This window comes from Sycon ciliatum, chromosome 4 (assembly GCF_964019385.1).
Source record: "Sycon ciliatum chromosome 4, ocSycCili1.1, whole genome shotgun sequence".
Taxonomy (NCBI): Eukaryota; Metazoa; Porifera; class Calcarea; order Leucosolenida; family Sycettidae; genus Sycon; species Sycon ciliatum.
Window position 1 is genome coordinate 30,643,925 of NC_088646.1, and position 25,079 is coordinate 30,669,003.

At 46.8% G+C, this 25,079-nt stretch overlaps 3 protein-coding genes across 3 annotated transcripts in view; 1 reads left to right on the forward strand and 2 right to left on the reverse strand.

Moving 5' to 3' along the window:
- Positions 1 to 110: 110 nt before the first annotated feature.
- LOC135815574 (coiled-coil domain-containing protein 97-like) lies at positions 111 to 1,704 on the reverse strand. Its single transcript, XM_065328888.1, has one exon. The coding sequence runs from the start codon at positions 1,429 to 1,431 to the stop codon at positions 331 to 333; it is 1,101 nt and encodes a 366-aa protein (XP_065184960.1). The 5' UTR covers positions 1,432 to 1,704; the 3' UTR covers positions 111 to 330.
- A 171-nt stretch (positions 1,705 to 1,875) lies between these two features.
- Positions 1,876 to 10,925, forward strand: LOC135815576 (damage-control phosphatase ARMT1-like). The gene is made up of 5 exons (XM_065328889.1): positions 1,876 to 2,031; positions 2,131 to 2,236; positions 5,418 to 5,638; positions 8,137 to 8,320; positions 9,795 to 10,925. Exons 1-5 carry the CDS (start codon positions 1,991 to 1,993, stop codon positions 10,587 to 10,589), a joined length of 1,347 nt encoding a protein of 448 aa, XP_065184961.1. The 5' UTR covers positions 1,876 to 1,990; the 3' UTR covers positions 10,590 to 10,925.
- Positions 10,926 to 17,991: 7,066 nt separating this feature from the next.
- Positions 17,992 to 25,079, reverse strand: part of LOC135815577 (intermembrane lipid transfer protein VPS13C-like) — a 104,405-nt gene continuing 97,317 nt past the window's right edge. Inside the window, exons 87-98 of the mRNA XM_065328890.1 lie at positions 24,329 to 24,430; positions 24,006 to 24,090; positions 23,728 to 23,786; positions 23,259 to 23,336; positions 22,945 to 22,996; positions 22,511 to 22,631; positions 22,233 to 22,299; positions 21,829 to 21,879; positions 20,807 to 20,913; positions 20,276 to 20,423; positions 19,410 to 19,469; positions 17,992 to 18,964 (exon numbers count right to left, since the gene is read on the reverse strand). Coding sequence (XP_065184962.1) covers positions 18,899 to 18,964; positions 19,410 to 19,469; positions 20,276 to 20,423; positions 20,807 to 20,913; positions 21,829 to 21,879; positions 22,233 to 22,299; positions 22,511 to 22,631; positions 22,945 to 22,996; positions 23,259 to 23,336; positions 23,728 to 23,786; positions 24,006 to 24,090; positions 24,329 to 24,430 — 996 coding nt within the window. The 3' untranslated portion in view covers positions 17,992 to 18,898. The remainder of the gene's footprint in view (positions 18,965 to 19,409; positions 19,470 to 20,275; positions 20,424 to 20,806; positions 20,914 to 21,828; positions 21,880 to 22,232; positions 22,300 to 22,510; positions 22,632 to 22,944; positions 22,997 to 23,258; positions 23,337 to 23,727; positions 23,787 to 24,005; positions 24,091 to 24,328; positions 24,431 to 25,079) is intronic.

Genomic DNA, 25,079 nt, shown 5'->3' on the forward strand with positions numbered 1-25,079 from the left:
CCAGCGATTCATGATCCTTTGTTTTAAGTGTGCAGCTTTGCACACACTGACCTCTCTCTCCCCCCCCCCCCAGTAGCTGTGCTGCTCATTCTGAAAATCCAAACAGCATATTGGCTTTATTGTACATGTATCATGTAATAAACTTATTCAACGGCTCTTTGTAACTTTCAAATTCAAATCGTACTTAAAAAATCAAGCGGGGGAAATCAGCAGCAGTATTTTGTACAGCAGAACTATTTACAGGGCATACAATCAGCAACAGCGTACTCACAGCTAGTACAAACAAGCACTGCTTCATGCCGAAATCAGCATTGTCCAGTCGATTCGAAATCATGCCGCGTCCATTTCTTCTTCTTCATCGTCATCTTCGTCAAATTCTTCTTCAAATTCTGGCGGTGGTTGTGCAGCACGCTTGGCAGCAAGAGATCGAAGCCAAGCGAGATCTTCCTCGTCGGCTAAGCAATCCTCGGGGTCCTCGGTTTCGAAATACGCTTCCTCTTCGTCCTGTCGCCGGACATCTAAATTGTCATACTCAGTGTTAGAATCCACTGCGGAATAGTCAAACTCCTTGTCCTCCCCGTCCAGGAACAACTGTTGCACTATGGACAAAAGCTCATGGCGCAACAAGGCGAGCTCCTGAGACTCGGGACCGGTGGTGACTTGAGCAGTTTGTTTGTCTTCACTAGGTTTTGGCTCGGTGACCTCTCCCCAGGGAGCCGCACTTGCATGTGCCTCTGCATCATCGTCGTCTTCGTCATCGCCATCTCGTGTCGATGCTGATTGTGTCGATGGTGATCTTGTTGTTGAGACCTGTTGTTGAGGCTCATTTTTCGGCAGGGACAGGTCTTGCATACCGCTGATCACCTCATCATCGTACTCCTGCTCTTTCTGTTTGGCCAGCAAGCGACTGCGCCGGTCTTGCTGCATCTGAAACATGAGCATAGCGGACAGAGCACATTCGCTGCGCTGCTGTCCGTCCAAATCCATGGCACTGCGTTCGTCCTCGCTCATGAACTGCCCCACGTACTGCTCAAACAGCAGGGGGTTGCGTAGGCTGATGGACCGGTCTGAAAAGTAATCACCTTCCTCTAGAAGTCGTCGCATGCACTCAGCACGCCTGTTGCGGATAACTCGACGAACGTGAGCCGGGTCGAAGTTGTGCCGTATTTCCTTGAGGTGAAACTTTTGCTCAAAGTCATTCTCATCAAAACAGACAAGATCCTCTTCAGCCAAGAATGGCCCGAATCTGGCCAGGAAGGAGGCATGGCTCTTCACCAGAATATCATTCAGTGCTTCCAACTTCTCTTCCATGGTCAGCTCAGGATCTCCACGCTGCTGGCTGCGGATCACAGCACAGGATTGTGCCACACGGGACAACATTTGCTGCACCGCCGACGTTTCGTTACTGTCCTCCGCCATCACCGCCGCCATTCCTCCACTGATTGCCTTGCCTGCTTACTACAAGTAGGTGACACTTGCCAGGGCCAGGATATTTTTTCAACCTACACCAATGTCGTGAAGGCATCACAGCGACATCGTGCTCCGATGCAGCACGCTTGCTGGAGCAGCAATAAGTTTACTAAAGTAGCCTTCAAGGGCTTTGATCTAAATGTTGGGAATATGTCCCATTGACAAAGTTCAGTTGAACTACACGTTTTGATCTCGCAACGAGAACACTCCTATCTTTCAAGGTTTCAAATTTCTTACAATCATACAGTCTTCTTTCTTGCTTTTTTTTCATTGACATCTTCATCTTCACTTGTTTCACGACTTTTGAACGTCGACTACGTCACTCGAACTCGAAGGGGGAGTTCCCCAAGTCAAGAGCCTTCGACAAAGACTTCCGGGGATCAAATCAAACAGAAGAGTGGGGAGAGATCCACCTCACAATCAACTTCGTGATTCGTAATGAATTCAAACTTGTTTTCGGGTGTTTGTCTTGGAAGAGAAAGGTAGTTGGAGGCCAAGCCAGTAAATTTGCTAGTTGATCATGAGTCTTCCCAGGCGATGCACAGGAAAGGATGGGTCAGAGTAAGTGTGTGGTTCACAGTGGAAGGAAGCTCTTGAGGTTGTCTCGTTCAACAGATAACATTCCCCATTCTTCCTCAATGCTGCTCTCGTCTATCGCAGGACGTTCACATTCAAAACTCTCACGGACCGAATGCCTGTTATTCTCACGAAAGTTATTGATCAGCTCTCGAGATCTTTGAATGACCTAGTTGCAGCGAGGGGACAGGTCAGTTGTAATGTTCCTTACTCTTTGAAGCTGGATTTATTTAATTATTTTTTTATGTAATTTTAAAAACACGGAAAACCTACACCATCACCAACGCAACGCAACTACAAGTGGTCTCTTTGCTGCAAAATTTGATCGAGCTATTAGTATTTACTTGAAGTATGTTATATTGCCTCAAAGAAACCACTTGCGTTGGTGATGGCGTGGGTTTTCCGCATTAAAGTGGCTGCAGTGCAGCTTGCGCACTCTTACCGTATTTTCCGGAGTAGGTGTATAAGCCGCACTTTGAACACTAAAAATTCACCCAAAAAAGAGGGGGACGCGGCTTATATTTCGATGATCAAATTAACTGCAAGAGTTCATAACCCCCAAGAGTGTGCAACTGGCATTCACCCAGCGCTCGGCGAAATTCCTACATTACGTCATGCGCAACGTGTCATCTGAGGTAAATTTGGGTTCCTTGCGATTTCTGGAAACTATACCCGGAACCGCTCCTAACTCAAGGCTGTAGCCTCGACATTTCGATGCTTTTCCGAAGACATTTCGGACGTACAAGTCATACTTTCTCAAAAACAAACTCTTTCTCCAAGAATCCTTGGACATCGACGACAGGAAGAAGTGAGGACGCTACAAGTGTAGCTTGTGCCAACTGGCGAGGCAAAAAATTGCATTACCGTCGAGGATAAACATTCTGATAGCTGTGCAACTCAGCTGAGAAATGCTCCTTCAATGCATCCTCAATTCCTCAATCATTTGAAATAATCTTCGAGGAAAGCACTGGAAATATGCCGAGGGCCCGGGGAACAAATAGTTTTTGAAAAGACTGACTGCATTGGCAAAAGAAGAAGGCGATGAAGAGTCACTATTCTGTCCCCTTTAAAATCGCGGGGGGAAAAATCAGAAATTTGCGCAAGAAATTGCGGGCGAAAAGAGTGAAAAATGTGGGCCAGATATAGTAAATTTGCGGAAAATGCAGTATCTTGCAACGATAGTTATGGACCACAAAAACGTGAACGGAGGATCTAGCAAGGAATTTCGAAGCGCGAAGAACAGTGCGATGTCAAAATGTGGCCCTGGGAACAAACGTTCACAGCCACACGCTCTGCATACACCAAGTACACATAGCTAAGCGCACAGAACACACCATGCATGAAAGTCTGTACAGGGTGGGCCATGGCATGGGCTCACGGATTCACTGAAAATTGAGGCAAAATGAATAAAATTGCACTTTTCCACGGAAAATGCTGGATTCGCCGAAACTCACGAAAATCGCGGAATTTGTCGCGGCCGCGGACAAGGGGACAGACTATTGGCATTGACTATTGGCATGACTGTGTGTACCGCTATTGGCATAGTTTTGTCTTTAGGATCGTGCGCTTTGTTTTACTTCTTGATCCAATTGGGGACTCAGATCAGAATCGCAGTTTAGGCAGTTTACCCTGAAGAAGCATCCCGGTTTGACTGCAAATTTTAGAAGAATTCATCGGCATGACTCATCCCACTGCACCAAAAGTGACGCAATGAAGGAATTCCGCCGAGCGAGCTTCCATACAGGGACTGATCAGGATAGATGTCTGTATTTGTGGGAAAAAGGGGGGGGGGGGGGGGGGTGCAGCTTATACTCAAGTGCGGCGTATACTCCGGAAAATGTGGTAATAAAGATTTTTTTAAAGCTCATTATAGAAAGAGAAACACACATTCTCAGGTCATAGAAAAGTCTGACATGTTGTGTACATATGTACAGTGCACACTTGCCACATACTGTAGCGGACATGGAAATCCAGTCGATTGCCCGGGGCCGGCGCCCTCAGCGCGTACAGACTAGAGAGCGATTCGCCCAGCGCGCTGCACTAGCACTGCATTACATGCAGTGCATAAATGCATGACTGTGTGTACCGCTATCCACGGCTGCATGGCCAGCGCCCTGGGGCCACTAGACGTGGGACCGGATTTCCATGTCCACCACAGTAGAACGAACTCGATGAGGTACACAGGGAGGGGGGGGGGGGGGGGGGGAGGAGTACCTTGCTCACAAGTTGCACATATATTTCAGAGGGCAATGCATTACTTCAGTAGCGCTACACGTGCTGTATTTGTGTCCGAATATAACGTGCGCCTTTGTATACACACCACAGGTTATGGTGTGAGGTCGGCCACAGAGCGCGTTTGGTGGAGGTGGAATTACTTTATTGATCAACAGGCCGAAAGCTGCTGGTTACCCTATGAGGTTATGGCAGTGATGAGAAATACACCGGCAACAATGCTGATATTTCCACACATCATGTGTGTTTCATAACTTTGTTTGACTCACAGTGCATGCTGGGGGTACGTTTGTGTTACCCTCACCTGTGTTTGTGTTGCTCTCACTTGTGTTTGGGTTGCTCTCACCTGTGTTTGGGTTGCCCTCACTTGTGTTTGGGTTGCCCTCACTTGTGTTTGTGTTGCTCTCACCTGTGTTTGTGTTACCCTCACCTGTGTTTGGGTTGCTCTCACCTGTGTTTGGGTTGCTCTCACCTGTGTTTGTGTTGCTCTCACCTGTGTTTGGGTTGCTCTCACCTGTGTTTGGGTTGCTCTCACCTGTGTTTGGGTTGCTCTCACCTGTGTTTGTGTTACCCTCACCTGTGTTTGGGTTGCTCTCACACCTTTGTCGTCGTAGATGCATGTATGTAGCACTACATGTATGCCTCATGATCCCCTGTGGCCTGAAACTGTATCCGGTGATAACTCTCACACTGTTCTGCCAACTAGTTTGTATTGTTTGCAGTGTCTGCTGTGAGGTCCCAGCATGACCTGTTTGCAGTGTCTGCTGTGAGGTCTCAGCATGACCTGTTTGCAGTGTCTGCTGTGAGGTCCCAGCATGACCTGTTTGCAGTGTCTGCTGTGAGATCTCAGCATGACCTGTTTGCAGTGTCTGCTGTGAGGTCTCAGCATGACCTGTTCACAATCACCGTTCACAACTAGCACTCTGCTGGTTACACTTCTACATCTCATGTGTCAGCATTTCATTTTCTATCATGTCCTTGAAGAGACCAGATCGAATAGTTTGTTCTAGCAGTAGCAATGTGGAGCAATGCTGGTGGTGGCTAAAGCAGCTATGGCCACTGCTATTTTTGCATGCATTCTCCACTGCTATATGGATCTGATCTGATATTCCGTTTGCCATTTTTGTTTTGTATACTAGGATGCGCGTGCGGCTGTGAAGGACGCACTGAGTCGACTTACTAAGATGAAGCGTGACCTGGTCACGGACAAGGAGCTGCCCGCATTCGAGGACGACTTGCCGGATGCCAAGCTGTGGGGAGATGCTGTGCGTGGAATGTCCGGCCTGACCTGGCACTCCGCGCCATGGCTCTACTCGGAGTGCTACATGTACCGTGCCATACACTCGGCTATTGAACTCAGGTACTGTGCCTTCTCTGTTGTAAGCGCATGTCCCCACCACTAGCACTGAACTGCAGTACACGTAGATTCCTGATAATTTGAACCCCAAATTGCCAGGGAAAAGTCCAATTTATTAAAATATCCGGACATTCTAATTATCCGACACTGTACCTACAACACGTTACATACCGTAAAGTCGCGGATAAAAGCCGGGCTTATAAGCCGCTTTCTGCATCAGGCTTTAATGCAAGCCAGGCTTGTATGCAAACCATGCTTATATGCACCACTGATATTTTTGCCAGGCTTGTATGCACATAGAAGCCAGGCTTCTACGCGCGACACGCGTAGATCTACCACTGACTACCGGTATGGCGGCAGTTTTTCTATGCACCGTACATAGCGCATGCACTCTTGACCTACCCGATTCGCGCTTGCATAGAAGCCAGGCTTCTACGCGCGACAGGCTTATATGCATTTGACCCGTTTGATTTTCAGACTTCTATCCGCGATGTGCTTGTATGCAAACCCGGCTTTTATCCGCGACTTTACGGTATGCCAAACGTCACTCAAAATGCTCACAGAGTTGCCATGTGCAGCAGTATAGCACATGCAGATTCCTCTCATTCTGAACTGGCCAGTACAGTCCGCTGGTACACTCAGAAGTGACTGGTATAGTGTACTGTACAGTGAACTTTGGTTTATGCCTTGCTGACTTCGAATTATCATGTTCATGCATCTAGTGCATGCATTTGATTTGTGGCACTGTTACTATTGTACCAAGCATTAGGTATTGAGGTGACTGTCTAGCTTACCGTATTATCTCTATTACAAGCGCAGTCTCCAATATAAGCGCAGCGCTTACAGGGTCCGCACCACTCCTTGAATTCCTTGAAAGTCCTTGAATGTCAAAGCCGGATTTGAAAGTGCTTGAATATCCTTGAATTTTCGTGTGGGTGCTTGAATTTTTGAAAAAAGTGTGTTTTTCCTTGAATTTGGGTTTGAATGCGGTAGATCTACTCGCGTTCATGCAGTAGGTCTACGCGCACTGCTGGGTACCCGTAACCGGTACCGTAGTCCGTAGATCTAGTACCAAGAGTGGATCCACTCTTGGTAGTACTGAGTAGCAGCTAGTACATGTGCAGAGAACGTGTGTCGCAACGGCGAACTAAACCAACTTTTCGCTACAAAAGTGGGAGTCGAGTCGGACTTTGACCGTCGATCATCGCCACTTTCTTCTTCATCATTTCATTCTCGGAGGACTTTGTGGGGCGCATGGTTTTGCCTGTCATAATAGTAAGTAGTGCCGTAGTGAAGCATTTTGCAATCATGCCAGGTGGCAAGTGTGTTTTTCAGGAGCAATGGCTACAGAAGACCGAGTTTCGTAGATGGTTGGCGTCTGTCCCCGGCAACAAGCGACAAGCCAAATGCACTCTGTGCAAAAAGGTGGTCGATATTGCCGCGATGGGCGAGTCAGCCCTTCGAAGCCACGCGAAAGGCGGCAAGCACAAAGACCTGGCGGAGCAGAACGTGGTCACCGTGAACCAGTTCTTCGTTTCCACCCAGCCGTCTCCGTCAGACTCAGCAACGATAGCAGCATCTGTTGCTACTCAGCAACGATAGCAGCATCTGTTCCAGTCGCCACGTCGACATCGTCGGCTAGTAGTACATGTAGTACTACTGCGGGACCTGCAATAACATGTAGTGCCACCGAACCTTGGGTGTCCTTGAACTTTGCAACATGAAAGTGGCCAACCAACGGTTAGCCCACCAACTAATGTCCTTGAATGTCCTTGAAAAAATGGGGTTTGGGGCCCTTGAAAATCCTTGAATAATATTTTCATGACTTGGTGCGAACCCTGGCTTATAATGGAGAACTGTATGGATCATGTCCATGCTGTGGTAATCGTCTGTGAACCCGAAATCTACATTTCAGACTCAGTGTACCAGGAAGCGCATAACTGCAGTCCCGGTACCTGCTGGGAAACTTTGTGCTACTGATATAATGAAAAATGAATTAAATAATAGGCAATGTACTGTATTATGTACATGTACCAGATGGTTGAAAAATTATAAGCCCAGTCTCTAGTAGAAGCCCAGTCTCTAGTATATGCCCCGGGTCCGGACTGGTTGAAAAATATATAAGCGCGGGGCTTCTATTGGAGATAATAAGGTATACAACATGACAGGTATATCCTTGATCCTGAATGAAGGGAGAATCCTAACCTGTATTGTGTTCCAACTTCGAATGTGGGTCTTTTAGCACTCACTGTACAGGAGGACTGTGCAGGATTTTTTTGTAGGAAGATTTCAGCTACGGTATAATAATATCATAACATACCACCTACAACAGTGTGCTTGTGCTTGCATGTGTGTGTGGGTGCAAGCATGTGTGTGTGTGCTTGCACGTGTGTGTGTGTGTGTGTTTGAATGAGTGCGTGTGTGCGCGCGTGCGTGTGTGTGTATGTGTTTGCCTGAGCTGAGAAGGAATGTTGATTTTCTCGTGTTTCCTGTTTGCACAGTCCTGCTCTCAAGGGATTTGACCCATTTCAAGTTGAAAAGGAAGCCGCGTTTCAGTCCGCCTTGCCAGGGATGGAGTCAGTAGCACAGTTCTTGCAAACACGGCTGCAGGTCCTTGACAAAACCAGGGAAAATGGCGATGAGAGGGACAGTAGCATTGCTGCTAGCTTGCGCCACTTGATTCTGGTAAGTGTGCAGTTAGTTAGTTTATACACAGCATGGGTCAACATTGCTAAAGGCTGAAGCTCCAAAAAGTGTTGGTGCCGAACAAAAACATTTCCCAAAGCAGTGAAGTTAATTTTGCTACAGTAGCATGCACTCCATGTCGTTTGTTTGAAGGTATACCGTTGTTGTTTGAAAAGGTGTTATTTGATCACTATTGACGATCATCACTACATGCGTTTGGACAGGGTAGTAGTGTAGCAAGAAGGACCCATGAGTGTGTGTGATCCCGGTAGCCTAATCGGTAGGGCACTGTCCCGGAAAGACAGGGGTGCTGGGTTCGAATCCCGCTCGTGGATCCTTCTTTTGCAACATTGGCGCCTGGCAATGGCTCGAACCCACGACCCAACGAGTGTGCGTTTTTGGAAGAAACTCGTGTCGATCCTCGCGTGGTTCCACGATTTGGGACGCGAAACCAAGAGAAAAGTTTTGAAAGCGCTCGAGCGAGATACTCGACTTTTCGGCAATTTGAGAGAGAAAGAGGGTGGAAAGGCATCCTGGCCTGCCCAGTTAGCTGTCTTTCCTCTTCAAACTTGCTCGAACTTGTCCTGGCAGTCTGGAGATTGATCTCGCCAGTGATTGTCAGCCTCTGCTTGGCATGCTCGTGTGTACAACATTCCAGTTAGACATGTCGTAATCGTTCAATGCACAATAGAGTAGATATCACAATTTCAAGCTCACTTGGCCGGCTGCTGTCTTCTTCTACAATATCCCACATGCCGACTAAGCAATTTACAGCAGGAAGCAGCCTTCTACACTCAACACCATTTGTCTTCCAAATCAAGAGAAAACAGGCTCCTGACTCGTCGCGCGTATTCTAATGACACTTGGGGAAGACAACCAGAGGATAGTCCTCTACCTGGGAGAATATCGATCTAAGTCTACTCCGACCAAACTGCTGGTAGTACATTAAAAAAGTAAATTATTGTGTCCGTTCCCGAAGGGAACTCACGGCGGCTGCTAACACCCGATAAACCCTAGCGGCAGATGCAGCGCCTAACGGTGGGGGTGAGTGGATAAGTCTCACAACCACTGGCACAAGTGCCGAAAACGACCCCATTAGCTGCATCCATGTACCCCTTGTGCCTTGCAGACAGCATTTACGCAATCTTCGTGCAGGTACTATTGATTTTGTGTACTATAAACGATCCAAAATGTGTGCAATTGAGTGGTTTTAAAGTGAGCATTTGATCACAATAGGCGATATATTGGTATAACCGATTACTCTTATAACCAATCTAGTTTGAGTGGAAAAGATACTTTTGCTTTTGAATTTTGAAGCTGATAACATTATAGCCGGTATATTGCTATAACTGCCAACCTTCTAGCCGATCTATAGCTGTATTTTTAACGTTACTAAATGTACAGAGACATATTCATTGTATTGGAGCTTACAGCTGGTATATTGCAATATTTGTTTGACTATTGACCTGCCTAGCTATCACTGTGGGGTAACCGAGTTGACCTGTGCCTCCTTTCCAAGGCAGCGTCCAACTCAGCCGATGAGGTGTCGTCTCTTCAAACAGTTTCCCAGGATCAGATAGCCGAGCTGCAGCACATGATACTGGCGTGTGATCTTGATCAAGTCATCGCACACCTGCAGCGTGCTCGGAGAGAGGATGACCAGCAGCAACGGCGTCTTGACATCATCCTGGACAACTCTGGTTTCGAGCTGTTCACAGACCTGTGTTTGGTGCACTATTTGCTGGCCAGTAAGTCAGTGGACTGTGTACAGCTGCACTGCAAGGTCATGCCCTGGTTTGTTTCGGACAGTCTTCAAAAGGATGTCTTCTGGACACTGGATCGTCTGCAGGAGCACCCACTGGCAGCCCTGTCGCAGCTCGGCACTGCTCTACGCGAGCACATTGATCAGAAACGAATCCTAGTCACGGACCATGTATTCTACACGCTGCCGTATGAGTTCAGTAAGATGACCAGGGTGTGTCCCGACCTCTACACCGAGTTGCAAAAGTCTTACCTGGTTATTCTCAAGGGTGACCTCAACTATCGCAAGCTGGTTGCCGATCGTCGATGGCCCCACACGACGAGCTTCCGCACGGGTCTGAGTGGCTTTGAGCCCAGTGCAGTGTGTACGCTACGCACCCTGAAGGCCGAGACGGTGGTCGGACTGCCAGAGGGCTGTGCAGAGAAGGTGGCTGAGCAAGATGAAAACTGGCTACACAATGGCAAGTACGGTGTGGTTCAGTTGCTGGCCAGTCCAGACAGCGCATGAAAACTTCAGCACAAACTTCTAATTGAATTCAACTTGATAATAGCACTTCTGAATGTACTGGAAAACATACGTTGTCTAATAATAATTCTGCAAGTGTTTGTGTAGGTCAGTGGAAGGCAACCTAAATTCAAGTCTCACAACAACCTGATTATATTCTCACTTTAAATAAATTGCTCCGCACGAAATTCATGTACCTACTTCAGTACTTACTTTGTTATCCCGAGTGCATTGTTAGATCATGGCATATTCTTTATCCTGCTGTAGGTTGAACCTGTTGTATTCCCAGCTTCTTACTTTACTCCTTACCATGCGAAGAACAAAATCCTTGGGAGGCAAGCTGTTCTCTTTTGTGTTGTGAAAGAAATGTATATACCGTTATCAAGAGCAAATGAAATAACAATACGGAGGATTAGCAAGACGAAATTCGTGTTCGGATTCGCAAACATTTTTCAGTTTGCGAACTGGATTGCGAACTTTCGCATTTTTTGTTCGGAAAAGTAGTCGGAACATGAATCGCGGATTCGTGTCAGGGCAGTCATAAATTTACCACGCTGTATTGTCTGTACACAATGTACGTCGTGTCAACGTCATGCATGTGCGAATTCTGTTTGCTAATCCTTCTTATAACGCGAATTCCGTCACTGAGTTCGACTTTCCTTGGAGAGCGAACGCGAATGCGAATTTCGTCTTGCTAATCCTTCGTAATAGCAAGCAAGGTAAGGTAAGGAGGACACAATTATCGAGGTGTAATTTCTCAAGAAAGCGTGCCCAAAAACAAGGGTGTGAGAACTAAGTGTTGCATGTGCGTATCAGCAACAACAATGTGAGAATAAAGAAAAAGGGTAACAAACCACATGGCTTGACAGAAATGGCAACAACCTTGCCACAGTAAACCAAAGAACATCATTTGAACAATTTCAGAGTACATGGTTGTAATAATACTATCTTTCTGTACACACAAATTGGGCTTATGAATACATTGCTTCAATTTTTTCTCATACAGGGAGCAGATATTGCAGAAGTAAAGGTAGCTCTGACCATTTTATAGGTGAAACAACTTTTACAGGTGATTTAAATTAAATTCACTATCCTTTAGGTTTTTCGACATCCCTATGCAATGAATGCACTATGTACGTTAGGTGCACTGCACGTGCGCCCAGAGTAGAACACTGTACTTCATTTGCGTATGTCGCGAGTCGCAAAAGTTGAAATTTGGTCAACTTCTGCTACAGCGACTGCTGCTTGCGACAGGCATTTTTGTTGTCGCTAGTGTCGTATGTCGAACGTCGCATCGCAGAAAGTAATACTGTGAATGGGCTGTAACACTGTGGGCACGGCTCAGTGACTGCCAGGAAGCGAGGCACACTATTCCCAGAGCTTGCCGGTGGACTGGAAACATGAAAATCAATTCACATGGCGAGTGCAAGAAGGCACATCTTGTCGGAACAAAAGCATTTTGAAAAAAGGCCACACGGTCACCAGAAATCCCAGTACACCTCAAGAAGAGCCACATCAGAACGCAGCATCCCCACACACCTAAAAGTTCTTGTACTTGAAGTACATTCCCGTGATTCCTGCATGATGCAGGCAGCCACCTCCCTCCCTACACCGATGCCCAGGCCGCAGTAGACTTACACCAGGTTCAACGTGCATGACTGTGTCCTGTAATTATCAATATCCCCGAAGCTACTACGGAGGATAAGCAAGACGAAATTCGCGTTCGCGTTCGCTCTCCAAAGAAAGTCGAACTCAGTGACGGAATTCGCGTTATGAGAAGGATTAGAGAGGTTAAGTTACACGTTCTTTGCCCTTTTTCAAAACGCGGTGCAAATCTCACGTTACGTGTAATTTTTAGAGGTTAAGTTACACGTGCGACGTGACGTGAACTTTTGCCTGGCAGGATTCGGGTTTGGTTCGCACAAATATCAAATCTTCCAACAAACTCTATTAAACTCGATAAAATTCCGGAAACTCACACAAATTCGGTCGGAATAACCAAGCGAAACTTCCAAAAACTCACGTCATGAACTTACGTGCGGGACAGTCAACTCACGTAAAACACGTCTAATTTTACGTGAGTTTTTTCACTTTTTGACGTAAAAGTTCAAGGACGTAAGACTTTTACGTGAAACGTAACCTCTCTATTAGCAAACAGAATTCGCACATGCATGATGTTGACACGACGTAGGCAGTACAGTAACTGCCCTGACACGAATCCACGATTCGTGTTCCGACTACTTTTCCGAACGAAAAATGCTAAAGTTGGCAATCCGCGAACTGAAAAATGTTTGCGAACGCGAACGCGAATTTCGTCTTGCTAATCCTCCGTATTATCTGGGATGCATAGGCCCCAAAGTGAGTTGCTTACTACAGTACCTACTAAGAATTTTGTTGCTTGCATGGGGCTTCAGTGTACTCAGCGTTTTTTCTTACTCTGCGTTTTTCATACTTGGCAAGCCGCCATAAGTACAGATTGAGTATTTCGCTCCTGCTCTTGTAGCAGTTGAGCACTCTTGCGTGGGGTAGTGCCTTTGCTGTTTGCGTTATGCAGAGCTCACTGACTTGTCAGTTTGAGCACTCTGGCAAGGTACGTTCGGGCCTGATTGGAAATTTTTATTTCCATTGCTATCAGGTTCGGCCTCATTTTCTCTGTGCTGCGCTGATGAGTTCAAAAAGAACGAAACAGCATGCTGTCCGCAGATTGAGTACAACAAGATATATAAGAGTATAATCAGTGATAATGCTGGGGTCTAGACGTCTACGTTTCCACAGAACAGCTTAGAACAGAAGTTTTTTTTTGCTTTTTTCGCCCCCAAAGAGGTTAGCGCTAGAGGGATAGGAGTCATAGGAGTATAGTAATAGGACATCTTTTGAGACACAAATTTTCCTCCATAATATATGAGGATGGACATCTTTCAAGGCACAGCATTTCCTCCATAAGAGTACCGTATTATCTCTCTTATAAACACAGGTCTCCATTATAAGCACAGTCTCCATTATAAGCACAGGTCGGAGGGCTGTTGAGATTACAAACGCACAGTCTCCAACATAGTCACAGTGATAATACTGGAATGCAGCTGTCCGCACATCAAAGTGCTCCACGGGTGCGAAGTGGGTTGAAAAAATATAAGTACCGTGTTTATAAGGGAGATAATACGGTATGCAGGGTTATAGCTAAAGCAACAAAGTGAGGCATGCAGCTGCTGCATGCACCATGCACTATGAAAACATAACTACATCTAGGAGCGTGACAACCACATATGCATTGAACCCTCACTCAATTATGCTACTATCATTCAGGAAGCTTTCCAGTGCTTTTTTCCCCTGCATGCAACAGCAGGGGACTGAATGTGTAGCCCATGTCATCAGGCTGTATCAGCATCAGGGAGCAATGACTTTCAGTCTTTCAAGCTTCATAATCACTAAATTTAAAGTATTCTGTCTCAGCCATGAGCACGTGTCGTTATCACCTGACTTTGTTATCACTTTTGTCACTTAGGGTATGCCACGTTTCTATGCAGAATGAGCGCAATTGCGCCAATTTAGCCCTATAAAGATCAGTCTATTCTTATTATTCTTTCATTCAACCTCATATGCCTCCACTGATGAGCTTAGGAGGAGCGAAACAGCTGTCTGGAGGGTCATTGTCAATATCAATCTATATACCGGCATTGTCCTCGCTGTGGTGATGGTGATGTGAGTGCAGAGTTTGGATCGGCCAAGAGCGCAATGTGGTGGTGGTGTATTGACACACTCCATACAGTATATTCTCATTGGTCAATCAGACTCATTCTGTGGAGCTCATGACCATTCCTCCATTTACGATACAAGGATAAGAAATGCCTTGGATATTTAAAAGTACGACGTGTAGATCTACGCTTTTCTGGTCCCCGAGGACTGGAGCTGGAGGTAGATCTACGTCTTTTCAGAGTTCCACTGCATGTTGCGACCCAAGCTTACCTGGAAAATGACTTAGGCACAGTCATGTAGTTCCACTGCGTTGCAGTGCTCAGTAAGACGTGTCCTGCACGTTGCTTTGGCTTGGCCGGTTGGCCGACTCGGAAGAGGTCTATGTCGTAACTGTAGCCATTGACACTAAAAGCCACAATTTAATAGTTACCGTTGGCCGGAATGTAGTGAAACCGTCAGGTTGGTGGCGGCGCAAACCTTCGCTGACGCAGAGGGACAACTCCGACAAGGTCAAGGGCCGCGACACCTCGTCACTACCGGCATACTTTGGTACAGGGTGGCCCACTACGGTACTGCGGCTGTTGCGCTCCGCACGGATGTACAGTAAGTCTGGCTGTGAGGTTGAACACGGACAGAAAAGAGGAACAACCCCTAGGCCTAAGACCGAACATGACCTGTCGTCATGTCACATAATCATTCAGCGTGGCACCATCAACCAACCATGTACAAGTTACCAGTCAGTGGTCCTTCGTCTAAACAATAACTTGAATAAGCCAACAATGGACTACGCTGTAATAGACCGCACACTCAGGCTGAGGCCCGTGAGGGCGATGCTGAGGCTGAGTCGTCTGGAGGAAAGTGAAGCCAATGCAATCCTGGAATTTATAGCGAAATGCTACAGTTGCGAACGTAGATCTACACCGACCGGTCTCTGCTTTTGTCACCGTCGAAGTGCTGTGGCGGGGTAACGGGGTTCCATCAAACTAGCCAGTTACCGGTACGAGTGTACCCAGTGACGGTGTCGATTGTCGACTGTCACCATGATGTAAATCACTGCGTTCTGTTTTCACCGTCAATATGGTCAGGCCTCAGTTAGGCTCAATGCACCTTTCGAAGTCAAGGACAGAATACCAGTAGGTGTGACTCTCTCACCTTACTGCGGCACCATGAAGATCTACTAGTACCATGATCATGATGATGTACCAGGCCATGGCACCAGGGAGTCGTACAACTAAGTTACTTTGGATGATCATTGATGCAATCTTAGAGTTACAAATTGTTACCCGACATTTCTCGATGATAACAACCACAGTTTGGAAATGTTATACACGCATAGCTGGGGCGGAAAGAACAAAAGCGAAAACTCAGTGCTGCAAATAGGCTCCATATTCGGTCTCTGCCAACCAGCTTATGGTTGTAGTCAGGAGCACTGTTTTCCCCACAGCTAGTACAGTGCGTCCTCCGCCTTGTAACAGTTACATGCTGCCAATCGCCCCCGAGGCTGAATTGCTACTGAAGTACTCCCTGGACCCTGGGTCAATTACTAAATTAGAGAGATTATGTTTTGTTGTTGTTTGTATTCTTTATTTAGGCCACCCTTTCTTTTTTCGTTGTTTAAAGGGGAAGTTAAGGCAAAAATTAAAATTTCACCAGTTGTAGTCTTCGGGGTGCTGAGTCGAATGGTCTTGGTCCGAGGAAGCTGAGACGCTCCCTTCCTACTTGAATCCCAATCGAACTCGCGCACTTCCACCGAAACTGGGTGACTGCGCCCTACTAGATGGGGATTTGTATGCAAAATGTCACTAAAAGCGCCATTTCGTTCTTATAAAAGCACGGATGACCGCGATTGGCCCATATGTTGTAGTCTTTTGGACGCTGAGTCGACTGGTTTTGGTCCGAAAAGGCTGCGATGCAGCGTTCCTCCTTTATTCCCAATCGAACATGGTTGAAGAAGCGGTCACGTGCTCCTGCGTACACCAGTCACCTGGTCACCGTGCTTGCAGGGTACAACTTACTAGCCTGTTTGACCTTTTTTGGGTGCAGTCCTGTCACTCGAGTTGAACTCAAATTGAACCTTGGTGTGAAAGTTGTCACCTGCTGGCGTGGTGACCAGGTGATTTGGGCACCCAGGACCACGTGACCGCTTCTTCAACCATGTTCGATTGGGAATAAAGGAGGAACGCTGCGCATCGCAGCCTTTTCGGACCAAAACCAGTCGACTCAGCGTCCAAAAGACTACAACATATGGGCCAATCGCGGTCATCCGTGCTTTTATAAGAACGAAATGGCGCTTTTAGTGACATTTTGCATACAAATCCCCATCTAGTAGGGCGAAGTCACCCAGTTTCGGTGGAAGTGCGCGAGTTCGATTGGGATTCAAGTAAGGGGAAGTTAAGGCAAAAATTAAAATTTTACCAGTTGTAGTCTTCGGGGTGCTGAGTCGAATGGTCGTGGTCCGAGGAAGCTGAGACGCTCCCTTCCTACTTTATTCCCAATCGAACATGGTTGAAGAAGCGGTCACGTGCTCCTGCGTACACCAGTCACCTGGTCACCGTGCTTGCAGGGTACAACTTACTAGCCTGTTTGACCTTTTTTGGGTGCAGTCCTGTCACTCGAGTGGAACTCAAATTGAACCTTGGTGTGAAAGTTGTCACCTGCTGGCGTGGTGACCAGGTGATTTGGGCACCCAGGACCACGTGACCGCTTCTTCAACCATGTTCGATTGGGAATAAAGGAGGAACGCTGCGCATCGCAGCCTTTTCGGACCAAAACCAGTCGACTCAGCGTCCAAAAGACTACAACATATGGGCCAATCGCGGTCATCCGTGCTTTTATAAGAGCGAAATGGCGCTTTTAGTGACATGTTGCATACAAATCCCCATCTAGTAGGGCGCAGTCACCCAGTTTCGGTGGAAGTACGCGAGTTCGATTGGGATTCAAGTAGGAAGGGAGCGTCTCAGCTTCCTCGGACCACGACCATTCGACTCAGCACCCCGAAGACTACAACTGGTGAAATTTTAATTTTTGCCTTAACTTCCCCCCTTTAACGTCCGCGCCCGCGTACCTTTTTGCCTCCGACCGGAAAAAAAAACAAGAAAGTAGTAGTACCAATAATATGCGAAGTTGTAAATCCATGATTGTGTAGTTTCACAGTGTGCCGATCATGACCTTAAACTTATAATCTTGCCTCCCGGGCATGCCTTTGTCTTGTGTTCTTTTCTTTTTTTGTTGGCTTTTTTAAATATCGTACGGTGTGTGTCCTATGTAGTAAAAATCCAGATGTAATGAATTCATGACATGCTAACGCCATGCTATGTACCTGTTTTGTTGGATTCATCAGGCATGTGCTCCAATGTACCATCAAAGAGTGTTGTTCTATGCCTGCAAGTGCCGTTAGACCCAGAAATATTGTATATATCACATGCTTTACTGGTCAAAATGTTTGATTGGGGTTTCCAGTTTTTGGAATGGGCTTTTGTTTTTTTTCCGCCCTCCCGCGTACCTTTTCGCGAAAAAAAGGACGTTTAACAATGAATTAACAAAGGGTGGCCTTAGAGTGGGAAGTCCAAAACAGGCCCTAGCCTAATAACAATGGTCCCACTAGTGAGGGAATGCTGTATATCTGTGCATAAGGATCAGTGAGTGTTGTCTGCAGCCCCAGTAATGACTGCACTGCCAGGGACAAAGTCACGTAAGCACCGACAACACGGAATAACCATAGAAATTGCCATTATTATTGCAAGGACGAAAAACCATGATCTGGACAACACAAAAATCATAGCTGCTCTGTACTGTGAATACTCCAATTTCAGAAATTTTAGGTGCTCAATATTTTCGGTATGAGGGCAAAAGGCCAGGTTAGGTGAACAGATATTTTAGGTAGAGCGAAGCACTTCCCTATTGGATTACTAGCATGTACTTGTATGTTAGTGTTTGTTCGGTTTATTGAAAATCTAGGTATGAAGCAGATGCACCTGCTGAAAGTACCGAAAATAGAAGTACACCGAAAATTTGTGAATTACAGTATACAGCGTTTGGATAAATACATAGTACTCAGTAGACTTTGCTAAATAATAATAGTGGTGATACAGCTGCTCAGAGCCGGCATAGCAGCAACAATCTGATGACAACGGATCAAATATACGCATCAAGAAACGGAGTGGAGAAAAGCGATCAACTTGACAACAGAGAGATACTTGTAGTATATAAAAATAGACAGTCAAAATAGAGAACATCCGTCGCAAAATGATTATAGAAATTCCTGCTTCAAATCCATTTCAGAGCTGCCAAATCTGCTCATTGACAGTAAGGGATGTCGCTATAGCGACATTGCTATAGAAACATTGCTAATGTATAGTGACATCGCTGTATTCTATGGGCATATCTATAGAAAGACTATGATCATATTCCATCTGGCATCCATCATACTTCCAAGTAATAATCATAAACATAATCTAAAATAATCTTGAACCAGCAGATAGTGTGATCATGTGCAGGAGCAGGTGTGCTTAGAATAGACGCAGGAAATTGTGGTAAATAGAGCACGCAGCGCAATGTAGGCAACGCATGCAGGAAGGGACGAAGCAGTTGGCACGAAGGCCGTCAATTAAAGGACCACACTATGACTGAGGAGCTGCGGTCAGTTGGTGGTAGAGCAACGCTGTGCAGATGCTATTGCTGATCAGCTGCAGGGCAGAGCAAGACACAGAACGGTGAGTGAGTACGACTTTCAGCTGGAGTTGTGCTACATGTTGGTAAAATCCAACCCCAAGTGCATATTTGCCCCCAGCTTGCATGGCCCTTGACGCCCTGGAAGTAGCATGAATGCTGCTGGTCGTGTACCATATTTACCGGAGTATAAGCCGCACACACAGTGTGGGTTGGTAAATGTCTTGCCACTGTGTTCGACTGCAACGTAATACTACTGAACCACCAGCACCAACCAAAATAGTCTGTCCTCTTCCCTCTGCTCCCCAGTGATGTGCATCTCACAGGGAAAGGAGCAATGAGGCATGTTTCAAGGGGAGATGAGTAGCTGAAGAGTGATAGCTTGCAATGAGGCCACAAAGGCCGAAACAGAAAGTTGTCCGCAGATTGCGTGCATCTGAAAAAAAACCCTGAACACTGTACCTTGGCTTGGTGAGAGCTGTGTGCCCTGATCGTGACATCAGCCACGTGGAGCAGCGACGTCTGTAGCAGCACAAGACAACCATAGGAAACATGCATGGCTGAGTTCAGCTGAGTGAGTAGTGCGTAGCTAATGTAATGCCTAATCTAGCCAGTGTTTTACTGTAGGATTAACATACAGCATATTGGCTCTGTGAGAATTAAACAGAACAGAGGAAGCACTCACTGCTCACTTCATGCACCGCCGGTAACTGTTACAGTGAAATCTATCGAAGACGACCGCTCAAGGGACCTTCAAAACGTGTATTACAGGGTGGTCTCCATATCCAGGGTCAATAGACAGGAACTAGCATCCCTTGGTCCTGGTGCTGGTGTCAGTGGGCTTCTGCGGCAGGTGGTCACCATATCCGAGTGGTCACCATATCCGAGTGGTCACCATATCCGAGTGGTCACCATATCCGAGTGGTCACCATATCCGAGTGGTCACCATATCCGAGTGGTCACCATATCCGAGTGGTCACCATATCCGAGTGGTCACCATATCCGAGTGGTCACCATATCCGAGTGGTCACCATATCCGAGTGGTCACCATATCCGAGTGGTCACCATATCCGAGTGGTCACCATATCCGAGTGGTCACCATATCCGAGTGGTCACCATATCCGAGTGGTCACCATATCCGAGTGGTCACCATATCCGAGTGGTCACCATATCCGAGTGGTCACCATATCCGAGTGGTCACCATATCCGAGTGGTCACCATATCCGAGTGGTCACCATATCCGAGTGGTCACCATATCCGAGTGGTCACCATATCCGAGTGGTCACCATATCCGAGTGGTCACCTTGACAGGTTTTACTTATTCTTACCTTGATATGACACCGGACGTTGGTGTTGGATACTCTTGGCTCGCCGACAACAGCGGACAGTGGCAGGCATTCGTTGACATCATGCCAGGAGAGCGAGGCGAGGTGAGAGTCGGAGCGGCTGCCGTGCTTCTTCAGCCACAGGACAACACTGAATGCAAACAATACAACAGAGGTCATTGTTTGGAATGAGATTATTCCAGTGCTGGTACACACAGAACATTGCAAATTGCAATGAAAGTCTATTATTTGAAGTGCCCCCCCCCCCCCACCTCTTGCTCTGTGCTTCTCAATTTATGTAACACCGCCTTGTCAGATGCGCCAGCAACGGTTAACCAAGCCGATCAGACTCATGCCCATCTGCACCAACCAATAATGCAGTGCCAGCATATAGCCGGACTCAGCCTGATCACTTCCCAGTAGCTCAACTTAAAGGCCTGTGCATGCATGTAGGGAGCAGCGCCGGGAACTCATAGGGAAAGAAGACAATTAGCACTGACTGCTAAGACTAATTCCGACAATGCACATACATACCTTTGCGTGAAGAGCAGAATGGAGTTCTCATCAGTCAAGCCGTGTGTTATGTACACCAGATCGTTGCTGCCCGCCAGCTGCGACAGGACACCGGACTTCTTCAGGGCCTGCACACACATGAACACACACACACACAATCAGTCCATTGCAAGACAATACCAGTGCTGCCAAACCGTCCGATTTTTGAAGGCTCTTCCGAAAACCAGTCCGAAAAAGGAAACGTCCGAAAAGCAGCCAAAACTGTCAGGGACTAGTACTTTCCTATGCAGAAGTCCTGTAAGGCTGTATTTTCACTTTTCAGCGCAACCGAAGGCACAAATCACAATACTTGTACAGTAAAAAGGCTAGCGCTTACTCATGCATTACAAAATTCAGGGCAACTTCGGGGGTGCCATATCGGTCACCATGGCAACGGAGCGAATTTTCATGGTATTTTGGGCGTTATTTTGAATTCTTTGGAAAAAATTGGTGAGGAGAAAAATTCCCACCATGTGGACAGCCTTGGCGGTGAACATAGTGAAGGGTGTCCGATTTTGGGCGAAAATTATTTGGCAGCACTGCAATACCATGATATGAAGTGCAAACCAGGATTCAGTACTGAGGAACCAGATTGTTGATGTGTGTCGCTTTGATTACAGCATCAAGCAGTAACGTCAGCATCATCAGTGCCATAGATCGACTTGTTCATGGCACGACCCAAAACTGAGTAATCCTGCCAATTTTATGTGTTTTGCTAATAGATAATATGGGCTGGTATAAGCCATGCAGAGCCTAGAGCCAGGAACAACTTCAAAAGAATCTTGGACTACGTCCCTCCACCGAGGGACAGCAGCATTGAGGAGAAGTTACATCATAAATGAGAAGTACCTGCTTTAGCTGCAGCCGCAGCAGCAGCAGCCGCAGTAGCAAGTAGAGGCAGCTGCAGCAAAAAAGTACATACATGGTATATGCACTACATACAGCATTTTACTAGCTACTAGGCACAAGCCAGGGTAACACAAAGAGGCAGCAATGCCACTCACCTGCAGAAGGCTTTGACCATACGACGGATGATGCAGATAGAAGTTTAGCACCTGGGAAGGAAGACACATTGAGCAGGATGTGGAATGCACACTCAATTACATGCACATGTTTGAATTGCGTGATGACCATTGCGTTACTGATTTTACAGGCAAAAGTGTGCAAATCGATTCAGAATAGACTCTGACTAGAGGTAGGTGTCCCTGGCTGAGTGAAATGAAAGAAACAAGAACCGTTGTTCTTTTCTGGACAAAGTATCTTGTGCAAATGGACTGGAGGAAAGGTGCGGTGCATACGCAGCATGTCGGTACAATAATTTGTGTTCTGTGACTGATTTCCAAGAGCAAGCCCATTGTGAAATAGGCCAGGGCTAGTTAAAGAGCAGAAACAGTGTGGTTTGACTTACCCCGTCCAGGCTGACATGGCGAGGAAGACGCAGCGGAAAGCTTGGCAGCTGGCCCCTGTCCACCGCCCTGAAGCAAACCAATGTACAGGAGGCAGCTTGTGTTTAGGAGCGTACTGCAATGGATCCCTCATGCAGTTCAATGCATGCCAAGGAATAGACTGACACTCACCAAACACAGAACACAGAACAGAAAAGTATGATTACTAAAACAGGTAACATCAAAATCAAATACACAGAAGTCCAATAGAAAAACTTCAAAAAAGGGTCATTGCATTTACCGAAGGAGATACATCAATGTAATGCCGAGGACATTGGCGACTGATCCGCTATATTTGCAAAGTGTTGCCGACAGTCCATCACTGATCTCTGACAAGGCAAGTCTGGATGATGAGTGAAGTCCTACAGAGCACAGACAAATACAATCATGTACACAGGTATAAGGGGACATTGCATCCAACCCATACACATGCGGAGACTGGTGCTTGTACAGAGCTTCTAGCCACAAACAACTACAAGGAGACGCCATCTTCCATCACATTACATGTACTACACAAACTCTCTCTCCCTTCCTCCCTCCTGTCCGTCTGTCTGTCTGTCTGTCTGTCTTTCTCTCTGTCTCTGTCTCCCCCCCCCCCCCCCTCTCTCTCTCCCTCCCCCTCTCCCTCTCCCTCTCTAAACTGAAAGCAAACCAAGCACCCACATAACCACATACCTCGCCCATTCCCACTCCAGCCAGCGAGATTGGCATAATAATCAATGAGAACCTGTGACAAAGCCAGCAGAAAGCAATCCACAAGACGCTCAGTGTGTACAACTGCACCAGGATAATGCACCAAACGATAAGCTACAACTCTACAACTCTTGAGCACTATTGCGAGACATCGATATTCAATTTGACATATGAAGAACTAAGTCAGCAGAATCAGCCATTCGTTTCCAATTTACAGGCAGGAAAGGAGAACATATGTGGGCATCAATGGCGGTGTCCATATTTCCATAGAAGAGAAACCTCTTAGTCGCACTTACATCCAGCAGTTCCACTTCCCCAGTGCGTAGTCTGCTGCAGATGGCCCGTGATTGGGCATCAACACAGCTCGACTGTGCCTACAACGCAGGCAGAGAAAAAAACCCCGAAGGCCAATCAATTATTCATATTAAAGTGTGAGGGAGTTGAAATGGGGAAAGTCCGAAAAATTGACTGTCACCACCGGGGCTTGAACCAGGGCTTATGAACCATCGATGCTCTACCATTAAGCTATAGTGTAGTTGTCAGCCCAGCAGCAACCGTTAAACATTGCTAATCGGGTAGATCATACATTTGTAAGTCACACAGTCATGTACCAAGATAGATCATCAAGCAACCCACCTAGTAACAATTAGCCAGACTGAATTCACTCCATGCATCGACTACACCCTACACACTAACCAATCCAATGTGAAAAATAATAGCCAGTCTCAAGTCAGTGGCAAGTCAGTGGCAAGCCTGAGCACTTACTTGGACGTGTGAGACAAGCTGCTGGCCTGCTGATTTTCTTGACTGCTTGGCTGCATCACCTAGTGAGCCATGAAAGACATGTAACAAAGTGCATTTTTGTAATACTAAACCAGTGGTGACTCAAGTGCATGCATGCATGTGTGTATACATGTGTGTGCGCGTGCGTGCGCGTGCGAGAATACGTGCATAGCGTTTGGAACAGCTGCAATCATCTCCAGATTCCCGGTTCCTCCAGGATACCTTGACACTGAAGTAGAACAGTTACTGCCAATACATACCATGATCAATATGGAGCATGGAGCGTACGAGTGCTTCCACTGTGTGGCGTTTTCCTCCTGCTGCTGACGAACTGTGAGCTGCTTGCTGCAGAGGGAAATGCATCAAGTAGAAATGCCACACAAACAAGCACAATAATTTGTCCACAGGAGCTCAGAGGAACTCAGGTAGAATTTCACGAATTACACCAAACTCAATCGTGATCGACAGGAAGTCACAGTGTGTTAGCATACTTGCCAAGAGAACACCACGACCACTCATTGCAGAGGGTTTGCAGAAAGAGCACAGTCACAAGTGGTGCTATAGATACTGAACAGTCACCTACATGTGTGCCGCTGTTCGCAGAGCTAACCGACTCCTGAATGAAGTGCAGTGGTCTGGACAGGACATCCGGTCCAAAAAAGAACTTGTACCACTGGCGGAGACCCTACACAAAGCAGGCACAGCAGATAAAAACAAGTTCAAACCCATCCAACACACACACACACACAACACACACACACACACACACACACATGCCAACCCCAAATGATCTACTCTACAGGAAATATGCAAAACAAAGGCAAAACAGCAATGTCTTTCCCTCAGCTCACTCAGATCTCCCGCGAGACAATGTTCTTGGCACTATACCTCCAATCTGACGTCATGTGTGCTGTGCCTCCCACATTACATTGCCTATCTGCTCTATATCATGACACACGTGCACTGTATGCTCTCCTGATCTCGGTATACAGTCAGACCTCGTTTATCCGGTCCTCGTTTATCCGGATCCCTCGCCATCCGGAAGAAAATCGCTGGTTACCGATGTGCAGCATATGTTATGCATACAACATAACCGGACCTCGCGATCCGCATACCGGTGCATGATTTTGTGTACAAACTGGTTAACATGTGTACAAAATGCTTCGTCGTATCCGGTTGCATGTGGCTGGCTAGCGCTTGCAGAAGCTAGTATCAAGGAGCTGTACAAGCAAATGAGGTCCTTGACCTGCTGGGTGTGTGCGGCACTCAGTTGCATGCACTTGTCATTTTTCTCGCTTGTTTTACATACTGGGCACGTTAGTTGTACTGCATAG